We start from the raw sequence: 23,187 nt of genomic DNA, 5'->3' as shown, positions 1-23,187 counted from the left end.
AGTAGAAATACACACCCTAGTGGGTTTGGTAATTTGTTGACGGAGACCGTGTAATTCAGAAAACCTAGTGAAGGATTTGAAAACGGATGCTTCATTTCTGAGCATGTCCGTGTTCAAATCTCCAATAAGAATCTTTTCCACACAGTCAACGTCATCCAAGCACCCCTCAAGAATATCATAGAAATCACTCTGATCGGGAGGTCTGTAGATAGAACCAACCAGCACCGGTTTTGCTTTGTTAAAGATAATTTCAACCCAAACAGATTCTAATTTGTCATGATTCAGGTCATCACGGGTGTTAAAGATAATATCGTTGTGAATGTACATACAGACACCACCCCCATACCTGTTTCTGTCGTTTCTGATGACTGTGTAGTTGACTATTTCAATCTCTGGGTCTTTGATGGATTCATCAAACTTGGTCTCAGAGAAGCTCAAAATATGAACCTTGCTGTCATGGAACATTTCTCTGATTTGGTCCAGTTTAGGCACAAGACTGTTCACATTAAGGTGAACAATATGCAGGCCCTTACTGCTGTGTCCAAATAGAGAGTGTATGTCCTTGACTTGGAAATAGTCACCACCATTTTGGTCACACTTCACCCAGGTGCGTGTGTCAACTGACATTTAACCCCCCCCCCAACAAAAAAAAAACAAAGCGCTGTCTGTAATGAACCTCTTAATCTGCACATCACAAGTCTGTCCTGCTCTTTTCCTCCCTGGTTGCAGTAGGAGAGCGGAGGAGGGGCAGGTAGGGGAGGATGAGAGAAGACAGGAGGGGAGGGGGAGGTAGGGGAGGACGAGAGAAGGAAGGCGGGGAGAGGGGAGGTAGGGGAGGACGAGAGAGGAGAGGTGGGATGGGGGAGGTAGCGGGAGGCGGTAGACTCCGGTAGCACTGGCTGTCAGACGGCCGGCCTGCAGGCACAGTTGCCCAGGATGCGGCTTCTGACCTGGGGCCAGGGTCAGGGTGGCTGGGTTGCTGGCTCAAACGCGCCTTCGAGCACCCAGGAGTCAGGCCCCCCCCTCCTCTCTCTCCCTGAACAACAGACACCCCCCACATCACTGAGGCGACTTCTGGGAAAACCTTGCTTAAAAACTGAGTGGCTGAACACAATTGGATTTGTTGAAACATAACAATTTGGAATCGGCCAAATACGATTTGAGACAAAAACCTTGAACCGTGGCTAGATAAAGGCCTCCCTGTTCTTTTATGGGTTTAAAGGGGGTCTGTTGTCTCTAGAGAACCTCCCTGTCGTCCTGCCGGCCCTGGCCTCAGTTCTACGGCCGACGCGCAGACACAATACTTTGTCTACTCCGTTCATTTCCATGTAATCATATCTCAGATTCATATCTCAACTATCACAAAATCAGAGGATGTCCTTCCTAATATGGAAGAAAAATAAATAAAACACCAACTTAGGGGAAGATGAGTCACACGAGTAGAGTCACACACGTGTAGCTGTAGACAGATTAAAACACCAAAAAGAGCTCGTCACTCATGATGTACCGCATGTGTCATGAGGTCACATCATGGCCCGGTAACGGTGCAGGTGACTCATCGGTGCGTTCAGCGCGTTGGAACTGGAAGGTTTAGGGGGCCACCCAAGTGAATACGGGTGCAGGAGAGCATCACTCACGGTATGGGGAAGGCACAAAGATGATAGCCCAGCTCTGTTTTGTGTGGACAGACAAGAGTGATGAATGGACAGGCGTCCAGGGGGGGGCAGGCAGAGTTCAAATGTGGCTGTGGGATTAAAGAGATCGGCTCCATTCTCTTTGGTCAAAGTCATCCGGAGGAACGTTTGACAGGTTGGAAGCCAGGCGGTGTATAGGTGGTCCATACTCTGACGACCGCTTATGTCTAGAACCTATCCCAGTAGTCCCGCTGCACTGGGAATCATACACAGTGTATGGCACCATATCCACATGACGTGTGAGAGAATACAACTTTCAATTTATCTGTGCCACAGGATCTCTGAGAAATGGGATGTTCTATAATCTATTATTGTGTGTGTGTGTGTGTGTGTGTATGTGTGTGTGTGTGTGTGTGTGTGTGTGTGCTTGTGTGTGCGTGCGTGTGTGTGTTCGTGTATTTGTGCATGTCTGTGCAATGTATGTGTATGTGTGTAGACAGTATGCGTCTGCATGTGTATGTGTGTGTGTGTGTGTGTGTGTGTGTGTGCGTGCGTGCGTGCGTGCGTGCGTGCGTGCACGTGCTGTATGAGGCGCGAACAGCTGTCTGCTTGCTTACTGATGCCCATCCCTAGCAATGTCAGAAACACTGATTTATATGCACCTAGAGCAAAGATATCTCAAGCGTCTCCATCTTATAATTCAAATCAGCCTGTCGATGCAGCCATAGCCTGTAGATGTTCATTCGGGAAGGGCATCGGAAAATAAACAAGGTAATGCGGGCCGAGCAGATCTGACATTTAACTGATTCCTGATGGAAACTGACAGGAGACTGACATTAAATGGAATTCATACAGGGCACCCCGAACAACTGACATGGAGGACACAAACAAACAAACAAACAGGGACACAGAGAGGTGTCCACATTTTGGGAGACAGAAGCGAAATGCCATAAAAATGCAGTTTATGCGGTCTATTATTATTATTATTACTTGTTTTGATGGGAATGTAGTATAAGTTATTATATAAAGAATAATATAGCCAAAATACATAAAAGATGGGAAATTATTATGGTAATATGAGGTCTGTGGGCCTGATCACTATTTACTGATGCTGAAATAATAGTTGAAGAAATATGAATGTTCTAATATAAATATCAGTCACAGTTACTTAAACAATCAAGCAAAAATCAACACTATTTTCATTATTTTCATAACAGTCTACAACATTAAATATCACCCTTATATTTGAACAGATCTGCAAACTTGGTGTAATTTTCTCCAACTCAAGAATTCTGTTATGTTGTCATAATATTCCAAAGCACACAACATTAATCAGCTTCCTCTGACAAATGCTTAATATTTCAGCTTAGCTAAAATAATCCAAATATTTAAACCCATCACTTAAGAGGATATGTTGCCATACAATTAGGTCATGCTGGAAAAGAAAATTATGCCAATTACAGGTCACACAACATGACTGGTGCTGGGGATGAGGAAATTGTCCCTCCCTCCCTAAATTGTCCCTCCCCCCCTCCCTCCATCCCTGGCGTACAGTGCATGTAACACGTTGATGTAATGAGTGTTAAATTATGTGCTGTGGAGTAGAAAGGCGAGGTAGCCAGGCGGTAGGGTTAGCAAGGGAGAGGGCCGCTCTCTTACCCTGGAGGAGTTGTAGGAGGGACTGGACGAGCCACCTGGGGTCCAGGACGCCTGGCTCTGGTTCTGGCCCTGGCTCTGGCTCTGGCTCTGGCTCTGGTTCTGGTTCTGGTTCTGGTTCTGACTCTGGCCATGGCTCGGCCGCTCTTCCATACCTGTCAGAAGAGGAGATGCACAACTCTGTCAGTCTTGTTGCCTCCTTACCAAGACATACAGAGGCACTGACGCAGACACGCACACACACACACACACACACATACACACACACACACACGCACACACGCACACACATACACACACACACACACACACATGCACACACACACACACACAGACACACACACGCACACACACACACACACACACACACCCCTTAACCAAGTTAAAATGACAGGCACACATACAATACATAAACAAGGACACAGGTTTAGGGGTCATACAGTACAGGGATAAAGCTACAGGGACATTCCTTAATATGAGGGATATCATTCTGGTCATAAAAAAGAGGAGTGCATTGGTATCGAAAAACTCTCTCGTCCTATTTCTTCACAAACTCTTGGAAGTGGATAAAGAAGGCTTTACTGTGCCGTTAATCGAAAAGGGCAGATCCATCCCATGATCCTTCACATGTCTAATGTCTCCTACCAGCACCATCTCCGGTCTCCGGAGGGCCAGTTTAACAACAGAACAGTCAGAATCAGAACCAGAATGAGAATCGCTTTTATTACATCTCACTGTACAAGTACACAAGAGTAACATTGTTTTGCTTTGGTTCCTCAACATTGACATTGCTGCATTCAGATACAAAACACAATAATAACACAGTAATAACACAGTAATAACACAATAATAACACAGTAATAGTGCATCTAGACTGGTGTCTGTCACGGGCCCAGTATGCTGAAGAGCCATTCTCTTGGCAGAGGGAGAAACGACAGAACATGGACCAGAAGGAAGAAAGTCAAAGTGAGTGATCTATTATACATTTGCTGTATGCAAAGACTTGTGCTTTGCGAGCACAAGGCCAATTTTCACTGCGTCATTTATTTTGGTTTACATAAATCACAGATAGAAATGTGCGCACTCCTTAGCGTGTGTGCACGCTCAAATGTGCTGCAGAGCAACTTAGAGCTCTGTGATTTGGCAGTGATGTATGGCCGGGCCCAATCAAAACAGCTGAGCACTGAAACTTCATAAAATTCATAAAAATAAAAATAAACGTGTATGTTCCCAAAGACAGAAAAAGAAAAATAGATAAACAAATAAATCAATAACGTTGACAAAATTGCATGAATTCAACATCTGGTATACGTGATGAACAAATATAATATCTGACCTACCAAATTACATTTATGGGAACTGCTCAGTAAAGAGATATGATTCTCAGATTCTTCACGCTGCTCCAGACAATATTGTTTTGTAGGTAACAGGATTCCACCGCTCGGCCCTCATGTACGCTACATAATTGCAGAGGTGGGAGTACTATCAACATTTTGCAAGTTATTGATTATCCCCGTTGTAATTTCATCCAGCTTCAGAAAACTGCAATACCATTCATTCGATTCCCCCCTTCAAATAAAACATATCAGATTTCAAGGAATTGTACACAAAGAATCAAATATACGTAGCTATTGCAAGGAGTAAACAAACCTTTACACCATAACATTCACTCTCAAAGGGCCTGTAATCCACTTTTCTGTCTTAAGTCTCGAAATGTTTCGGACAAATAAATACAACCATTTTCAGTTGCCTCCACCGTGCCACATGAGCGCATGGCTGGGCCCACGCAGAGCAGGCAGCTATCTGCATTTGCATGTTGCCGAACAAACAACCCCTTCAGCCAGAGTAGAAGTGGACTTTTCCACAGTTGAAAGAGAGCTTGGTCTACATCACACAATCACAATGTGTGGGCTAGACTCTGATCCCATGCCAAAGACAATGTAGAGGCCAGCCAGTCTGTGTGGCAGGCAGCACTGCACAGGGAACAGCAGTCACTTCTACTCTAGCTCAACTCCAGGCGAACCTTTGTTGCCGTACACTAGTACACACAATGGGCATAGACTTAAAAACAACAAACCGTCTTAATGCTAAAACAAGAAGATGAGAATCAGACAGTCTGACATGCTGTACAGTGAACACAAGCTGACGATGCCCTGGGCTGTTTGACTGTAATGACGGCCTGGCTCTTCAGGGCACTAGCTGTCACCAGCTCCGGTCCCTGGACTCCCAGTCTCTAGTCTGTACCCTGACTGCCAGCTCCTGCCTGGGGCTCGAGGGTCCTCTCTCTTCACACGGCTGGAGATAGTGGCTTACATCAGCCAGACAGGATCACTATGCACTTACACACAGGGAGACAGACAAAGAGGGGCACACTAATAGTGTGTGATAGTTGGTGTGGAAAATTGCGGTCTTCAACGCAGTGAATGTACAGACTTTTACTCTTTTAAAGAATAACACATTGAAGAATCAGAAAACATGCACTGGTTTGAATCATCCAACTTTAACAGATGTGTTTTTACTTGTATCTACAATACACAGTACAGTAATCAGTTATAAAAGAATGCCTCTTGCATAAAAGACAGCCTGAGCATACAATTGAAATGGTCATAACACACAATAAAATCTGACAAAAAGATTTGATTGATGAAAAGTTGGCTTAATAAAATTGCTTGCGGAAACGGTAACAGCGTTCTCTATTCACAGCACAGGAAATGACCTCACAGGCAAAGGCTCCTCTGAGGGGTAGTTAGAAGTTTGTGTCATGTTTCTTTACTGCGGAATCTATGACTAAAAATGCACTGTTAAAACCATCAGAAATAAGCACCTGTGATGTGAATCTCTAAGCCAACAGACCAATAATAAAGGTTAGAAAGCGGCCTGGGCTTCTTCTCGAAGCGGCAACTCCGTTTGGCCTGAAAGGAAGGAAGCCTCCTCCCTGTGGTTTCTACTGTTATGAGTCAGCCGCTCCATTTAACCGTCCACCAAATCACTGTCCACCAATGTCACGAGGCGCAGCGAGCTGAGGTCACACACACTGACAGTGAAGCAGATAAAAGACCACGGCATAGGCCCAGCCTCACTAGGCTGACATGTTTATAGCATCAATTCTACCTGTACGGCGCGGTATGTCATATCACCCAGGTCGATCTGCGGCCCACATGCGGTTACAGAGTGCAGTTCATATTCACCTGCTGTTTATCACCATCATGCCACTTGTGCTTTTCATGTTTCACGTGGAACGGGTTTATGAAACGTTAGCATGTCCGGCTGCCACGATGGACAGACATGCTTCAGAGGTATGGCGCACAACACACACCTGTCAGTCCTGTGTGTGTGTGTGTGTGTGTGTGTGTGTGTGTGTGTGTGTGTGTGTGTGTGTGTGTGTGTGCGTGCGTGTGTGTGTGTGTGGTAAAGACCCTCTTCTAATTATTTCAGAACCCCAGTTCTCAATTATAGAAATGAACAGGAAACAGACAAAGACATTATGCAGATATGAACGCTTCAGCCTGACTAGAGTGGATTTGCTCTCTCTGGCTCTCCTCTCCTCCCCTCTGCATAAAACCTATGCCAAAGAATGTTAATTTACATGCAGTGTCTGTCGAGAAGAGGATTTAAATATGGATTTAACTTGGCTCGTGCACTGCTCTGTGTGCAAATCTTTGTCTATCCTGTTTTAAAGTCGGGCAGTCATTAGATATCCTTCTTTAACTTTGCTCTGTTTAGTATTTAGCAAATATCAAAGCACTTCTTTGTTCATTGAATGAAATAACATTTGAAGGGCACTTTGGTCCTTCCAAGAGACTGACTTCTAGAAGAGTCTAAGGTTGGGCAATACTGCACTTTTCTAATTCCCTCAGCATTAAATATCAATGGGAATCCAAGACTGGTTACTGATCACAGACAACACCATTATGTCTGGTGCATTTCAACTTTCCGTCGGTTGACAAACAACCTGGAGATCCTTTGCTTGTGGTCTCTGTCGTCTCTGCCATCCCGATGAAGTCTGGGAATACATAGAAAGATCCAGCTAAATGAGGGAAAGCAACTTTTTAAAAATAGCTTTAAATAATAGCACTGATTAATAGAGCGTATTTGCAGTGTATCCTTATGTTGGTAGGAAATCTCTGTACAGAGGATCCACTTCCTTGTTCCATCAGAGGACCACACTCATAACAGGATAAGGGATTGTTATCATCTTACTGATCTTAGTATAGCGTTGGTCGAAGTTCAAAGTGTGATCAATCGAAGCCAATACATAACAAAAACTCTATCTGCACTATTTAAAGGAATCTGTGGCAATGATTTGTGTTTCATGGAGCTGGGAGCTTGGGCTTAGAAGCACAGTGACAATATCACACCCTTGTATCACTACCTCCCAAACCCTGTATTCCGTTCTATTTTTGGAACAAGTGCGATTTTCGAAATAGTAAAACAATTATTACAAACAAACACAGTGTGCTAGAAGCATCATTAAATGTCATCTGAAACATAAAATCTAAAAATCACATGCAAAACTTTCAATCTCCTTAACAAAAAATAAATCCACCAGAGCAATTCCAAGGCACTGTTTATTTACAGAATTCAAGAAAGAAACTGAACACAGACAGAGTTTTCTTCATGAAGCAAAGTAAAGAAACGTCATCTAGTCATCTGCACCGCATATTTATTTATGTCTGCATGTGCAAAAATACAACAGTTTAAAAAGCATGTTAAAAACTGGTAGGCAACTGAAATGAATGTGGTCTGAACATTATAATGCAAGCTCACATGCGACGACATATTCCAGTTCCTGTGAGCAGCGGTGTTACGAGAACCCTGCATCAGCCTTTCCTGAGAGAACAGAGGTGTTCAGGAGGGGGCAGTGGGGGGGGGGGATCACTGCTGCTTAGATCACTGCCAACTCACTGTCAGGAACAAACACGCAATATCCTCAACGTCTCAAATCAAACACATGTGAACACAACCTTGAATGGAGGGCAAATATTTATCTTGGCAAAGTCTGCTCTACTCCTCTAGAGTTTAATTGTTGAGCAGGTGTCCACATCCCCTCAGACACACAGTCAAAAGGGCAGGCAAGCACCATTGCATGGATCGTTCAATTTGGACGAGTTCGCCTCGTTGTTTTTCTGGCAAACACCCCCCACTGAAATGAGAAATGCATTTGTTACTTCACACGACTGTGACCGAGCCACGGCTAAAAACAACAAGAACGCCAGACGTGACATCACCAAGCCACGTCCAAGTCGTTCGGCAGAACTTTGTGTGTGTGTGGGTGTGTGTGTGTGTGTGTGGTGTGTGTGTGTGTGGTGTGTGTGTGTGTGTGTTTTTGAAATGCCAAATTGCTAGGAAACCAAACATTCAGAGCAAGCGGGCATCGCTGGTGGAATCACTGCAGGCTGCAATCGATACAGACCTACAGGGAAGCAACCTCATAAATTATAGCAAACACTTCTGGCTGCTGAGCCATTACCATGTCTTTTCCAGCTCCGCTCCGCCTCATCAGACGAGGGAGACGTCTCCTAGACAGACGTAGCCACAGGTCTGGGAGGGAAACATCAATACAAGCTAATGTAAACATGCAAGTCTTTCTCACTTCACACTTGTTATACTGTATGTCAGAATCCTACACAACGCCTCCTATATCCAAATCAGCAGCGATAGTCATAAGATATTGTCATTCTATCAAACAACTGACAAAACCTGCAATGAAGATAGGTACACAGGTATAATCATTTGCTTTGATTCACTGTGCAAAGAAGCCCCACACACAGTGATAACTGACATACAGAAGAACCAATCGAGGCTATCTGGGAAAAAACTAACATTCATGACGCTCACCACCACCTGCTCACAATTCAGAATGCAAAAGCAAAACACACGGCTAAAGGAGAGCTGTGGAAGCCTAACATGTCTCCTCCTCCAACACAGGCCCACTCTATAGTGTGGGAAGGGAAGAGGATTGCAGGGGAGCCCATACACCTGTAGTGATGAGAGGTTTGTCATAGCTGGTGCAGTGTCTTTATTAGATAGTCAGTCTCTCACTCTCTCTCTCTCTCACCCTCTCTCTCTCACCCTCTCTCACCCTCTCTCTCTCTCCCTCTCTCCCTCCCTCTCTCCCCCTCTCTCTCTCCCTCTTTCCTCCTTCCCTCTCTCCCCCTCTCTCTCTCCCTCTTTCCTCCTTCCCTCTCTCTCTCTGCACTCTGAAATCCAGTCATCCACAAAGCGCTGTCACATAGAGAGGCCTGGAGAGAGAGGCAAATGACAAGACCTCTCCCCCCTTTGGGACACCCTCCAGATTCCAAGTCTTCAGGCAGGCAGATGAATAAGACGTGGTGGTAAAGATGGATAGATATATACATTTGAATGTGTCACGGTGGCTTTAACGAAACGCATCAAACAAGAAGCGCCCGCAACCAGGCCAGACACGGTGCACAGCTTGAGCTTATTTGACTGTATGCAAAGAAGGGAGCTATTTTAGGTTGTTCACTTCCAATCTAACAGCTACTCTGCTCCTGTCACGAAAACAAGATCGGCTCGCTAGGAGGGACAACCCCTCACTGGGGAGTGTGAGGCGCACGCGTGTTAGTGTGTGTGTGTGTGTGTGTGTGTGTGTGTGTGTGTGTGTGTGTGTGTGTGTGCGTGCGTGCGTGCGTGCGTGTGTATGTGTGCAGTGCACGCATGTGTGTGCCTGTGTGTCGTGCGTGTGTGCCTCTGTGCGTTCATGCCTGCCTGTGTGTGTGTGTGTGTGTGTGTGTTCCTGTGTGCGTGCGTGCATGTGTTCCTGTGCGCACGTGCGTGTGTGTGAGGAAAACAAGAAGCCATAACTGTTCGCATCTCCCAAGGAGGCAGACTAAAATACACTGTTCTGTCAGTACACACGCAACAACAAAGAACCGCTTGGTCAAAAAAAGCATGGATACGGACGTCTATACAAATCTCACTTCAGGTCAGATCATCAGTGTAATCGATTCCGTCACACCATTGTATTCTTAGTGATCCGACTCTCTATAAATATCCTTAATGAGGTGGAGGTATGGAGTCACTCAGCCAGACTGCAGTATATTTACCCACAGTCCCCTACTGAGCACACGCCCCACGGCCCCTTGCAAAATCCCTGTCATTAAAAGGCGCAAAGGAGGAGGAGAAGGAAGGCAATCTGTGTTAAAGCCGCAGAGAGAGGGGAATCGCGTTTGTTTTCCTATCTCCCTTTCTACTGGCACACTTCGGAGAGAGAGAGGGGCCCTTGAAGGGTCCTGGCGGTTGCAGTTCTGCTGCATTTGTCTGGGTATGCCCGGTTCAGACGCATTAATCCAAAACCCTCATTCCCTGCAATTTCCACACTTCCTTCCTGCGCCCGACGCGGCCCCCTCAACCATATGTTCACGATCGCTTACGGAGGAAAAAGGTGCTTCTTCTTCCTCCAACCTTGAGCTCCATCAGAGAGGAGACCGGAGAGCACGCGCTGGGCTAAAGAGATGAGGAATTTATCTCCGCTAACATAAACAGCCGAGAGTGCAGTAGTTCTGTGCGGGAATGATTTTTTTATTTTTATTTTTTTATTTAACATAATTCAATTTCCGCTATGTCTGCGGATACGATACGCGTGTCTGTGTCTCTCTCTGGAAAAAAACGTTTTAGAATATCAATAATCCCAATCCGTATATTATTAAAATGTCAAGGGGGGCCTTGTCAGGAACGGGTCAGGAAACAGTTCGCTGAAACACAGAGGTTAAATAAACGAGCCAAGCGTTGCGGCGCCTACGACGCGTTACACAATCATATGAAGTACACTAGCTTCCATCGAAACAGCTGTAAGAAGCCCCTCCGACTGCCATCGAAAGACAGGCAGAGCGGTGCTCTTACGTGGTCAGAGGAACGTGCGTTAACAGTTCGGGTCGTTCGCTGTGCGTCAACCTTTCCTGAGGTGAGAGAGACAAACATGTGAAGCAACAAAGGGATAAGCCTATCACACCCACGGGCTTCTGCAATCAGCGCGGTGTTTATTACATCAGGAGGGTTTATTTTGATTGAGCTGCTCGTTAGTACAGTAGGTTCAATCAGAGCTGTGCTTTATGACTAACAGCACTATCAGATCCTACCCTCGTCAGAAGGCTGAGTGCTCGTCTGCGCACACACAGACTCACGCACGCACGCACGCCCACGCACGCACACACACACGCACGCACATACACACACACAGACGCGCGCGCACACACACACACACACACACCAAAGCACATGGAAACAATAAAAAAAAACGTAGTGTTCCTCTGTGCGGCTGCTGATGCTGTACAGAGTCTCTGGTCGTTCCTGTGCTGCTCCTCGCCCTCATTAGCCGGTATGGGGGACAGACGAGGGCCTAAACACCGATTCCTTTACTCCTGCGCCTCGTTACTACAATGCTGGACGTAATAAACCACAGACCGTGGTAGGGTAGGCAGGAGTCTGCAGCAGAGCCAATAGTTCCCTCATCCTCCCCTCTCTCCCCTCTCTCCCCTCATCCTCCCCTCTCTCCCCTCATCCTCCCCTCTCTCCCCTCTCTCCCCTCTTCCTCCCCCCTGACACCTCGGCAGGCCTGTCAGCAGGCTCCTCTCCTCACAGGAAACAGGCAGCAGGGCTCTCCTGATCTCCTGATCCGTTTGGCCTTCTATGATGACTGGGTTTCTCTTCCCGGTGAAACGGCGTGGTTCTAGTTCACAGGGAACGATCAATGACTGTGTTTCCTTTCCTGGTGAAACGGCGTGGTTCTAGTTCACAGGGAACCATGATGGCCACGAGCATGTGTGGAAAGAGAGCCTTTAACATGATGGAGGACAATATTAATGGTGTAATAAAGTGACTGACAGACAATCAGAGCTTATGACCGGTGGCCCCGGCCCTCTGCTGTGCTGTCCCATCTGTTTCCCAGTCAGAGGAGGCTACTGGGACTGGGCCAGAACCAAGCAGGGGGAAAAAAACATGCTCCCATTTCTATCGATTTTACTTTTCATCACCGTTTCTGATAATAAACCATAACCACGAGAGCAAATAATCTGGGTGGTTTAGAATGTTTTACCATCAACGACATCAGTCAAAATCATAATGCGTCCAGTGAGGGTAATTGTTTGGTTATAGTTATTAAATGGTAGAAACTTCATATTTTCAGCTGTGCAGTGTCCTGAGTATTTCCTCTAAAAGCCATATTTTCGAATCCTGTTTTTAAATGAATGCAGGGAACAAATGCTGAGGCGTTTATGATGTAAAGGACATAGTAAATATGTGTACCGCTTCCTCTCCCTCATTCAGTGAGCCAAAGACAAAATCCTTCCCTTCATTACAATAATTGCCATGGTAACAAACAAAAATGAGGTTGCGTGAATTCAAAGTTGAGAGCTTTACAAAAGATTTAGCTAGAGTTCATCGTCTTTAATTTATTACTCTAAATCCTTCAAAAGACAAATTAAAACCAGGAACAAATCAGTGGTATACGCACTAATCCTCGAGTCCTTTAAAAAAGAGAAGAGATTGAACTTCAATTTGATTGGTATTTTGCACAGCAAAGGAAAAACCATTTCAGGCCTCAGACCTAAAAATAACATGCCATGTTAAGTGCAAATGCAGTTGGAACTAAATCTATACATAGGAGAGGCTGGCCTGGCCACTGCTGGGGATTAGGCCCACACAACAATGACTTCTACTCATCAGCATTTTCTATATCTGAAATGGAAATCCTGATAAATGTAGCAAGCCTCAGGTCACGCTCAGCCCAACACTCAGTTATCCGGGCAGCAAACTAGCCACAACACCTGTGTGTATGTGTGTGTGTGTGTGTGTGTGTGTGTGTGTGTGTGTGTGTGTGTGTGTGTGTGTGTGTGTGTGTGTGTGTGCGCACGCTTGTGTTTGTGTGTGTATGTGCGTTTCTGTGTGTGTGTGTGTGTGCATGCGTGTGTGTGTGTGTGTGTTTGTGTGTGTGCATGACCCTCTTCCACAAATCTATTGGATCAAATAAATCTCGGCTATCCGATAAGGTATCTAGTGAAGGCGGTGGTGGTAGAACTACAATAGCCTGAAACCTGCCTTTTTTAATTCCCCAGTCCGCTTAACGTCTGCCACCTGACCAGGCAGACACTACCCTTATCGGGCTCTCCATCTCCAAACACAAACATGACAGAGAGGGAAGACAAACAGCCAGGTTGGCAGAGAGAGAGTGAGTCCTCAAATCAATGTTGGGAGAATCGAGGGGTGACCACCACAAGCTGCACGTAACCACTGCACTCTGGAGGGTTAGAGAACATGGCAGGCCAGAGCTCCCACGCAGTCGAACAGACACAAACAGGCCCTCTCCTGGCATTCTCACTGCACCAATACAGGTGCAAAACTCGGGCGACCCGGTTGCGAAAACCCAGCACATCTGTCTTTATAACAACAGCTGTGTTTTTAGAACCACCACAACTTACAATATCACCTTGACCTATGGAAAATGACTGCCCCGCTTCTGTAAAAACAGCACCCCAGCTCCCTTCTGGTCCCCCTCCCACCCTCCCTGTCTAAGACCATGAGTGGGGCCTACATATGCTTTTTACAAGGCCTGTCCCCCCAAATCAGCAGCCCAACAGCTCCCCAGAGTACCCCCATCAGAGCTCTGTCCAGGGCTCCCTGACTCCCACAGGGGGCTGGGAGATCAAAGAGGGGGTCATTACTCATTCCTTCCCCACTAACCCCTGCTCTGTTATTCCCGATCGAAGCGCGGCGAGCTCCCAGGTGCATTGCTGACACCATACGGCAGGCCTGGCCGCATGCGATGGCCACGGTCACTCACATCATTAGACTGGGACGACCCCCCCCCGCCCCGCAACACCACCACCACCACCACCACCAACCCACCCCCAAAAATGTCTTCCAAGGGGAAGGTGTAATGTAGTGGTCAAGGTACAGAAGTAGCTAATGAGCTACTTGCTCTCCCTCCAGGTAACACTTGTGAGTGTGTGATAAGAGGACTGGTTGTTGGGATATACTACGGTAACTCTGTATCCCTGAGGAGGGCTTCCAACCTTACGACCACATGCTCCACAAAGTCCAGAATATTCATAAACCGATCATTAGACTGCATTCACGTCAATGTTCTGTATTTGGATGCCAGTTCAGATGCGTATTGATAATCACACACTGTTAATAAATGGATTATAACTGTTTATGATGGATTAAAAGACTAATCAAATAGGAGGCCTGGTTTGTAGTCTATTGACTAATCATCCATGCTTTACAAACCACGGAAAGGATACCTTAATGTGAAGTTAGTGATTACAACTCACAACCTGAGTCCAACACCCCTGCCCCCTTCCATAAAAATCTGACCTCTGAAATGAGATATTTCCAAGCATTAGGCAAGAGTTTAGGAACAGTAAGGCAGTTTCACCAGATTTCTGACAAATTGAGCTGACTAAAGTTGCTATTTACGTTGGTTAATCATTCAGCACCAAAGTCAACTACAATTCAAATGCACGGAAATACACATCCCTCCTGAGTGATGGTTTCTAAAGATTAACTGAATTCACATCAAAGGATCCAAGAGTCAGATGTACAAAGACAGCTTTTTTCAATCAAAAATAATGACGCCCTGTGAGACGCCTGATAGTAATCTACCTCATTCTGGGTGACAGACGACATCATTTTGATGCTCTAACCTCTTGGCAGAGCTGCAAAAAGAAGAAAAAAAAGATGCAAAAGCTGTGCCAAGTAACCTGCCTTCAAAGGACTTCCATCGCTATGGCAACAGCACAGTTTCCTGTAACTACGTCGGGCGGGTGGGTGACCCACGGTACAGAAATGAGAGATGTCCAAACTCTCCCTGAGTCCTCCCTCCTGTGGCGGCCCAGTCTGCCAGAGGAGGGGACCCATCTGAAGGCATCACACACGCAGTGAGGCCGACGGTTCACAGAGCAGACGGCAGGTTATCTAAAAATAAACAGACGCCTCAGGACCAAAAGGATTCCTTCAGCAATGGTCAGAGGCTTAAAACATGAAATGAGATTTATCTAACTCAGGCACGGCATAAGAACTGCCTGATCAAATTTCAAAATAGCAATAAAACATTTATTTTATTTGAAGTGTTATTGAAATACAATGTCTGCATACGTCCACGTACGTGGACAAACAGAGCGAAAAGCATAACCTAATAGCGTCTTGTTAAAAAGAAAACTCAATTAGTTGGGTCCTTATTTTAAGAAACCCACTTGAAAGCTAATGTTGTGGGTGACAAATATAGAATCTGTTTGAACTAATCCATTTTGAAAAAAAATGCATGCTTAAATAGAAGACCGACTTAGCAGTTGCTTTAAACAAAAAAATGTGCAAAATTCCAAATCCTTTGAAAATGCTTTGAAGATAAGCTGCGTTCCAGATGAGTTTTGTCACCTTTTATATCTTCACATATTGTGTCACTTGCCGTGGAGCAGTTTTGTGTTTTGTGTGTGGAATTATCTTAAAATGCAAGCTGGGTACCTCTACACATTTTTTTGTCTTTTTAGTGAGCAAAACAATCCTTGCCTAATGGTTATGAATGCTAATCATTCATATTCCTCAACACCTCATTAATAATTAATCAGAAGATACAACTTTTTTCTAAGTTTCCTTAATCTATGAGGGAATACAAAACTGAAGAAAGCAATTAAAATAGAGAAAAAGCAAAACGTCACTTCCAGTAAAGAAATATGAATCATGTACTCAGGCCAGGTGGTCATCAAGCATAGTGTGCTGAGATATTTGCCTCTGTCAATCCCTCTTCAAGCAATAAGTACCCAAACATAATTATATGCCTTTTTAGATGCTTGGCTGACTGCTATAACCAGTGTAAAGTAAGTGGGACAGAGAGTGTAAACCATGATTTGAAACTAGCTCTCCAAATACAAAGTGCTACTGAAGGCTCTCAAGCAAAGCTACCTGAGCAGCAGAGATGGATATCTTCATGTAAGCGTTGCATTAACATGCAGGGCATTACGGTTTCCACGTCAGTGGTTTCTAGTCTCGTTCACACGTCAAGAAATACTACGGCAAGTTTGGAAATTGTTGTGTCGACTGTGTACAGTTGACATGATGCAAACCCCGACGGCATAAAGTAGGCCCAAAATAACCAGGAACCTATCAATTGGTAGTGGTATTGGGTGAAGACCAACCAACCTATGCCTCAGAGAAATAAGCCTAAATCCAATTCTTGTTATTCTTCTAAACACCAAATAAATGCCACCTGCCAGCACAGCAACGACGGTGAGCATTGGTGGGGAAAAACACAGCCTACGAACAGTCTCCATTTCTTTTCTAATCCAAACAAAAAGCACCATGCTGATGCCGGTCTATTTTGGAAGCCACAGAGTGCATGCCCAACACATCAGGCTTAAATGTGGCTGGTCACATGACGTCCATGAATGCCATGCTATATTAAATTAGCATACAGCAAAAGGTTACTGAGGGCAAATCCTCCCCCCCATCTCACATTAAGAACTCAAAATAATTGACTCAATTGTGAAAGTATCATGTTCAATCTCAATCTCATTGCTCAAAGTATTCAACAGCATGACACAAAAACGAAAAAATAATAGTCAAGAATATCCTTCATAAAACCCAAAGATATTGTTATAATGCTGTAAGAATACACAATTAATGCTTTATCAAAACCAAATTGACCAGCCAGTATTTTAAGCATTCAACACCAAGATTCCAAGCAATGTACTTTGAGACACAATCTCCAAACACACTTCATATGTGGGGCAGTAAAGTACTCTGAAAGACGTTCTCACACTTGTACAGTAAAGTACTCTGAAAGACATTCTCACACTTGTACAGTAAAGTACTCTGAAAGACATTCTCACACTTGTACAGTAAAGTACTCTGAAAGACATTCTCACACAAAAGCTCCTTCAGGCTCCTTTGTCTTAATGTTCCACTAAAAATAAAAAAATGTTCCAATGTTTCCACTAAAAGTGTGTCCTTTATGATGCAGATAACCAACAACAAGCAAGGCTTTGTTGCTTTACATAAAACACGTATTGAGGAGACAGAATGCTTGATTGTTGTCTTTCTCTACAAGCACATGAGACAATAGATGTGCAATGGATTAATATCCCGGAGCATTTACAGTTAAGAACTGATCCACATAATAAAACAAATTTAAAAAACGGCATTTAAGAAACACTTATCTTAACATCTCCATCAATGAGGCATGCAGTTCTAGCCTAAACAACACCCCCACCCACCCCACCCAAACCCAGCTCACCCCTCTCTCTCTCTCTCTCTCTCTCTCTCTCTCTCTCTCTCTCTCTCTCTCTCTCTCTCTCTCTCTCTCTCTCTCTCTCTCTCTCTCTCTCTCTCTCTCTCTCTCTCTCTCTCTCTCTCTCTCTCTCTCTCTCTCTCTCTCTCTCTCTCTCTCTCTCTCTCTCTCTCTCTCTCTTTACGGCATGAACAGTAACATGCTCACAGCTAGAAAGACACTACATCAGATCACATCCTCGAGTCATTGAGACTGTGAGACGTGTGAGGGCCACATGAATGGCCAGGCCTTCAGGGAGGCTTACAGGAAATGAAGTAGTAGTCAGCAGGCATATGAAATACAGCACCGGTTGATTAACATGATGTCATCCCACTGTCCTTAAAAACAGCACATGTAGGCCTTAGGCCTACGATAAACAGTGCAATTTGTTATATGCACATAGCAAGGAAATAAGTAATTAATATACGTAAAATAAAATACATCAATGCCCACGGTCAATATGGGCAACATTAGTCTTGTGATATAATTAATAAGAATGGACCAAGAGTGAACAAGCCAAAGAGAGATATTTTTCCACCAACATCTTGGTTTCTCTAGAAAACATTTAGAATTCGTAGGAAACAATCTTATAAAGTCTAAATGTATTATCAATGGCACCTGACAGATAAATATCATGATCTTCTAACAATTTCTTGTCATCATGACATAAACTAAGTAACATTAACCAAATGCATTCTGTTCAACATTCTCCACTTCAACAGAAGTACAGTATACAATGTGCCAAATATGGAGAGTAAGAGGAGAGTTGTAACTACAACTTAACTTAAATACACTGCAATTGCAGTACTAGTTTTCCAAATATCTCAATAAACCATTGCCTAATTCATCATCGTAACAGCAGTCAATCCATGACAATTCCAAGTGGTTGTATCCCGTTTCAGGCACTGTGCACATGAGCATCGTAAAAGGCGGGAATGATATCACAAGGTTGAATTTGAAACCCTCCTCTTCTGGCTTCTCTTCGAAATCAACCCAAACCAGTGACTGTACACTACATTTGGAGACAACCCAAACCAGCGCTGTACACTACAGTAGAAGACAACCCAAACCAGCGCTGTACACTACAGTTGAAGACAATAACTCTTCTAGTAACAGACAGCACACACAAGGGGAGAAACAGGGGCTACATAACAGAGGACAAATGTGAATTAGGTTTCAGGGATGAAATCCTACCTGACGCACTGAACTGGCTGCTTCCAAGGGTGGTTGGCCTGTTTTTTCCACTGTTTACAGGTGGAGAAAACATCTACAGGAAGAAATAAGTGTTTTAAAGCACTGACTGGTTTACAAGCATGCATTGAAGTCTGATGCTGTGAGACCAATTCAGATTTGCTTGTCCTGTGTTTAATAACAATCGTGACTGGAGAGACTTTTAGTCTATTGGTTGATAATATAAAACCTATTCGACTTAAACAGCTAAATAATAGACCACTGTCCTACCGCGCTAAAATCCAGCAAGTCACTCAGTTCCTTGTCTGTTCCGACAGCGGCAACCCGCTGCTGAGGATTCATCCTGGCAATCTTTAAACCTAAAGGAGAAGAAAAAGATTTGCTGAGGTCCAGCTTTTGTAAAATTGTAGAGTGGAAATGTTAAAATATTTTTCATTCGTCAGCATTGTTAAATGAGCCAAGAGCTAAATCACAGAATCTGTCAGAGACGCCGAACATTCCCCGAATAAGTTGGTTCTCAAACATGTCATTACTGACCCTTGACATTGCAAAAGTGAGTTAATTGATCAAAGCCGCAACAAGCGATGGGCTGGTGGTTCAACTACAGCCTATTCTACTTGACCCACTGTCCCCGCCCCCTTTAAGAAATAACTTATTGTAGATCATAATGAAATCCGAATCGAATGAAATGGTAAAATACACTTATTTGAGGTGACAAAACCCCATCTATTTGGGATGGTGGTAGCAGCACACCGAGCGGCTGCTGCTGCGTTTAACGACAGTGACACACTGAGATCTGCAGCATCGTTTTCACAGCCTACATAGGGTATCGTATCCCTAAACACGCATTGTTTCAATATTCTGCTATAGAGTCTGTGACAGAATAACTCATTTGAATATTACCAAATTCCAGACTAAGGTTACAATATTGCTCTTGCAATAGATTACAGAATGCAGTGGACCACTACTTCGATGTGTCAATATTTGGGAAAGTGTGTCATAAACATAGAAAACAATCAACAAAATCTAGAAATATTACATACACATAGATATTGACATAAATTGCAGGAAATGCCACTTCAAGTAAAAGAAGTAAAACAAATGCCAACCCTTTAGCCTACTCCATACCCGCTCCAGTCTCTCTTGTATCCCAACTTCTTTCACCCAGTCCGAAACCTTTTGACAAACTCACTACAATATTTTTACCTTTTCCCGTTTAAAATTCCAACTAGGGCGATCGGGTGTGGCAGTAGGAGCCTCGTTTTCCTGTAACGCGTCTCAAAGACTGTGAAATAGTGGTTAATGCAGTAATACTTCGCAAAATATCCCCTATATGTCACTTGCGAGTTTCCCTTAGGCAGACATTTTTGCTCCGCAAAAGCCTCAGCACCACGATGACATTCGGTGTTGTATCCTTCCGCTAAAGCAGTGACACGATGTCCCCTACAGACACTGTGCGGAGGGGTCGCAGATGACAGGCAATCGGAGACGACCTGCAACAATTAACCAATTTAACCCTTTTAGTAGTTTGATACTGGTTTAAGTAAAATTATGTTTTTATTGTTTCGATGCGCATATATTGGTAGCCTATTTGTACCTGTATTTCGTGATGTTAATCTAATAGCTAAATTGAGCATCATAGGCCTGACACTTGACTTGCACGTAGTCTAAAACGTGTGACTTAGTAAAGTTTTCAGCTGAAATAGGGCTGCGCTGCAGGGACATTTTGGCCAATGTTTTTCAAGTATCACAAAAAGGTTGGAGGTGTTATTAATCTGTTGTAAGGTGTTATTAGTCTAACCTGTCATACCCTGTCATAAACGCAGAGAAGATATTTGCTACAATGTTTATCAGCCTATCACACACTTGAATATGAAGTGAAAATGGATAATTAGTTTTTCCCCCCTTTTTTTCAGAGGCAATCTCTTTGACCAATATGACGGAACTACTTTTTCCTATAGCCTACGCTGAGGCGAGGAAGGAAGAATTGTCTTAAAGTGGTGTGGAACTATAGATCGTATCCCAAATATAATGTGTCGAAGTCGTCCTCAAAACATTTTAAGAAATTATGTTGGATTTGCATGTTTATTAGGAAAATGTTGTCAACAGCTTAATGCATTGGCTCTGCATCAAATGTGCTTTGAAATTGAGAGCCAGTATCAATAACGACCAAAAGTTTGGGAGTGAAACGTTCAGTCAGTAGCCTATCAAAATGTAATCCCAACACACTGTTTAGTTTCCAGCAATAACCAGTGATCAAGAAAAGAAACATGACACAATAACAAATCAGGACAGATAAGGGACTGGGAATGCAACTCAGTAGCCTATTCATATATCTGGAGGAATTTAAATGCATTGGCATGCTACAGTACAAACTTTGCATATTTAAAGCATGTTCAAAACATTTCATTGAGCAATACACATACATTTACATTTCGAAAATACCGTTATATCCAAACAATCTCATATTTTCACATGTTTAGATATTTTTCTTAATTGTTAAGAGGTGGATGCTGCCCCCCTGATATGCCTGTACTGTATAGCCTACTGGTGCCTTTTATGAAATCCAGACTGCCACCTGTTGGACAAACTCACCCCAGGGCAGGTCCATATGGCTTCTTATGATATGTAATGTTGCTGGTTTTGTTTTGACCTATCTAATTGGTCCATGATTTCTTTGTAGATTTATACATAAATTATCATGAAACCGTCAGTTTGACCATCTAGAAAACTTTGTGTGCTTGCTATAGCTGTCCACCTCTGTGTCCAACTCTACACTCTTGTCCTGAATACTTCCACCAATCCGATTGAATCCAAATATCACTTATTTTAATGGAAAAGGGTGGTCATTTGGAATGCATCTTCAAGTAAAGGTGAATTTTGTGGTCATTTTCAACTAAGAAAGTGTTTTTAAAACACCACGAAATTTGCCTAATTTTTGCAACTAGCTGCCATTATTTTGGGTGGTGTCATCATGGCAAAAAAGGTCATCATGACTTTAATGATAGCCTACTGTATGCTGCAAATAGGTTACACTTTATTACAGGCCGATGAAGTATTGCATATTGCATATTTCAAACACTGAGTGTAGTTTCATCTCCCCATTCTGGTATGCCTGCAAGAACAGCATCAAGCTCAGAACATTGATTCTCTTGGCCTTTAAACCTGGGTAAGCCATTGTAGTAGCCTATAGTAGCATGGTATGCTAGTTAGAAAGTCAGGTATACGTCAGAAACAACTTCAAGTGCAATACATATGGGTCATTCTATAATTAGGGGTACATTTCAAGTCCATGGGTAGTATTTATACATTTGACCAAAATAGTCACTTCAAACAATTATCAATTTCATATTGGGGCACATTTCCCTTTCATTTAATGCAAAAGGTCAACAACTTCCATCATTTATTTAGCAGAAAATGCATATGCTATACTGGAATTTGCTGTTTTTGTGCTGTCCGATTTGAAGACTGAGTGCTTGCTGAGTGTCAAGTTTTGCTCTTCCAATTAACACTAGGATACATGTATTTGTATATTATTTTCATCATTATTTGTTCAAAATAATAATTAAAACATGACAAAGATGTTTTTAAAACAATTTCACTCATTAATATACATGAAATTATTCATTTTGTATGTGTCTGTCAACTGTGTTACCCATTGACAAAACCCCTGTAAATCAGCAATGGTTTGCTCCAAAGTCACATATCCAACACCACATGATGACACTTCCTTTTTGGAGGAATACAGTGAGGTATGTTTCTACTCCTCCTCTTCAATATTTCATCAATATTATTGCTTGCACGTAGAGTGGGTTAATTGCCTGTCAACCGTGTTATCAACATGTTCTTGTGTACTTGCTTTAAATTATATATTTACAAAAATGTAGAGAAAGTGTATAAAAACATGAGTTGAGCAAGGCCTTGTGGTGACATGCTAGTAGCTAGCAGTTAGCACAAGGGCCTAAAATGAAAGAAATGTCAACTGTGTTACCTGTCAACTGTGTTACCCATGAAGTGTAACACAGTTGACAGGGTTTAACACAGTTGACAATGTTGGAAGGGTTTGTTATAGTTATGCTTAACTATTGTTATTATACATGGTAAAATGTGAATTTGTATTACATAGTAATTACATATTCATATGTATTACATAGTAAGTACATAAAAAGACATGTCATTCACATGATACTTTAAGAAGGGATTCACTTAACTGATCTAAACACTATTATATTGTCTATATTACATACCGAATAGGTTGAAAAGTGCTATTTTAAATCATTACATTCACAGTGTTACAACCACAGTGTTACATACTATTAAACAGAGTGATTTGTGTTTTAGGGAGATGAGGTTATCTGCTGCTGAGAAGCAGCGCCGGAACAGGGCTCGGCGTAACGCTGATACTGAGAGAAGGGCTGCATATTT

General features: G+C 43.4%; 1 protein-coding gene across 1 annotated transcript in view; it reads right to left on the bottom strand.

Annotated features, from left to right (window-relative positions):
* tcf12 (transcription factor 12) overlaps nucleotides 1-19,958 on the bottom strand; it is a gene marked incomplete at its 3' end in the record, with an annotated part of 92,644 nt that extends 72,686 nt beyond the window's left edge. The window contains 4 exon segments of the mRNA XM_080542433.1: nucleotides 3,294-3,368; nucleotides 18,761-18,838; nucleotides 19,033-19,121; nucleotides 19,872-19,958. Coding sequence (XP_080398559.1) covers nucleotides 3,294-3,368; nucleotides 18,761-18,838; nucleotides 19,033-19,104 — 225 coding nt within the window. The 5' untranslated portion in view covers nucleotides 19,105-19,121; nucleotides 19,872-19,958.
* Between the last annotated feature and the right edge of the window lie 3,229 nt (nucleotides 19,959-23,187).

The sequence above is a fragment of the Nansenia antarctica genome (genome assembly GCF_963989245.1).
Source record: "Nansenia antarctica genome assembly, chromosome: 1".
In the NCBI taxonomy this organism is placed as follows: Eukaryota; Metazoa; Chordata; class Actinopteri; order Argentiniformes; family Microstomatidae; genus Nansenia; species Nansenia antarctica.
This window is presented reverse-complemented; position numbering and strand designations above follow the sequence as displayed.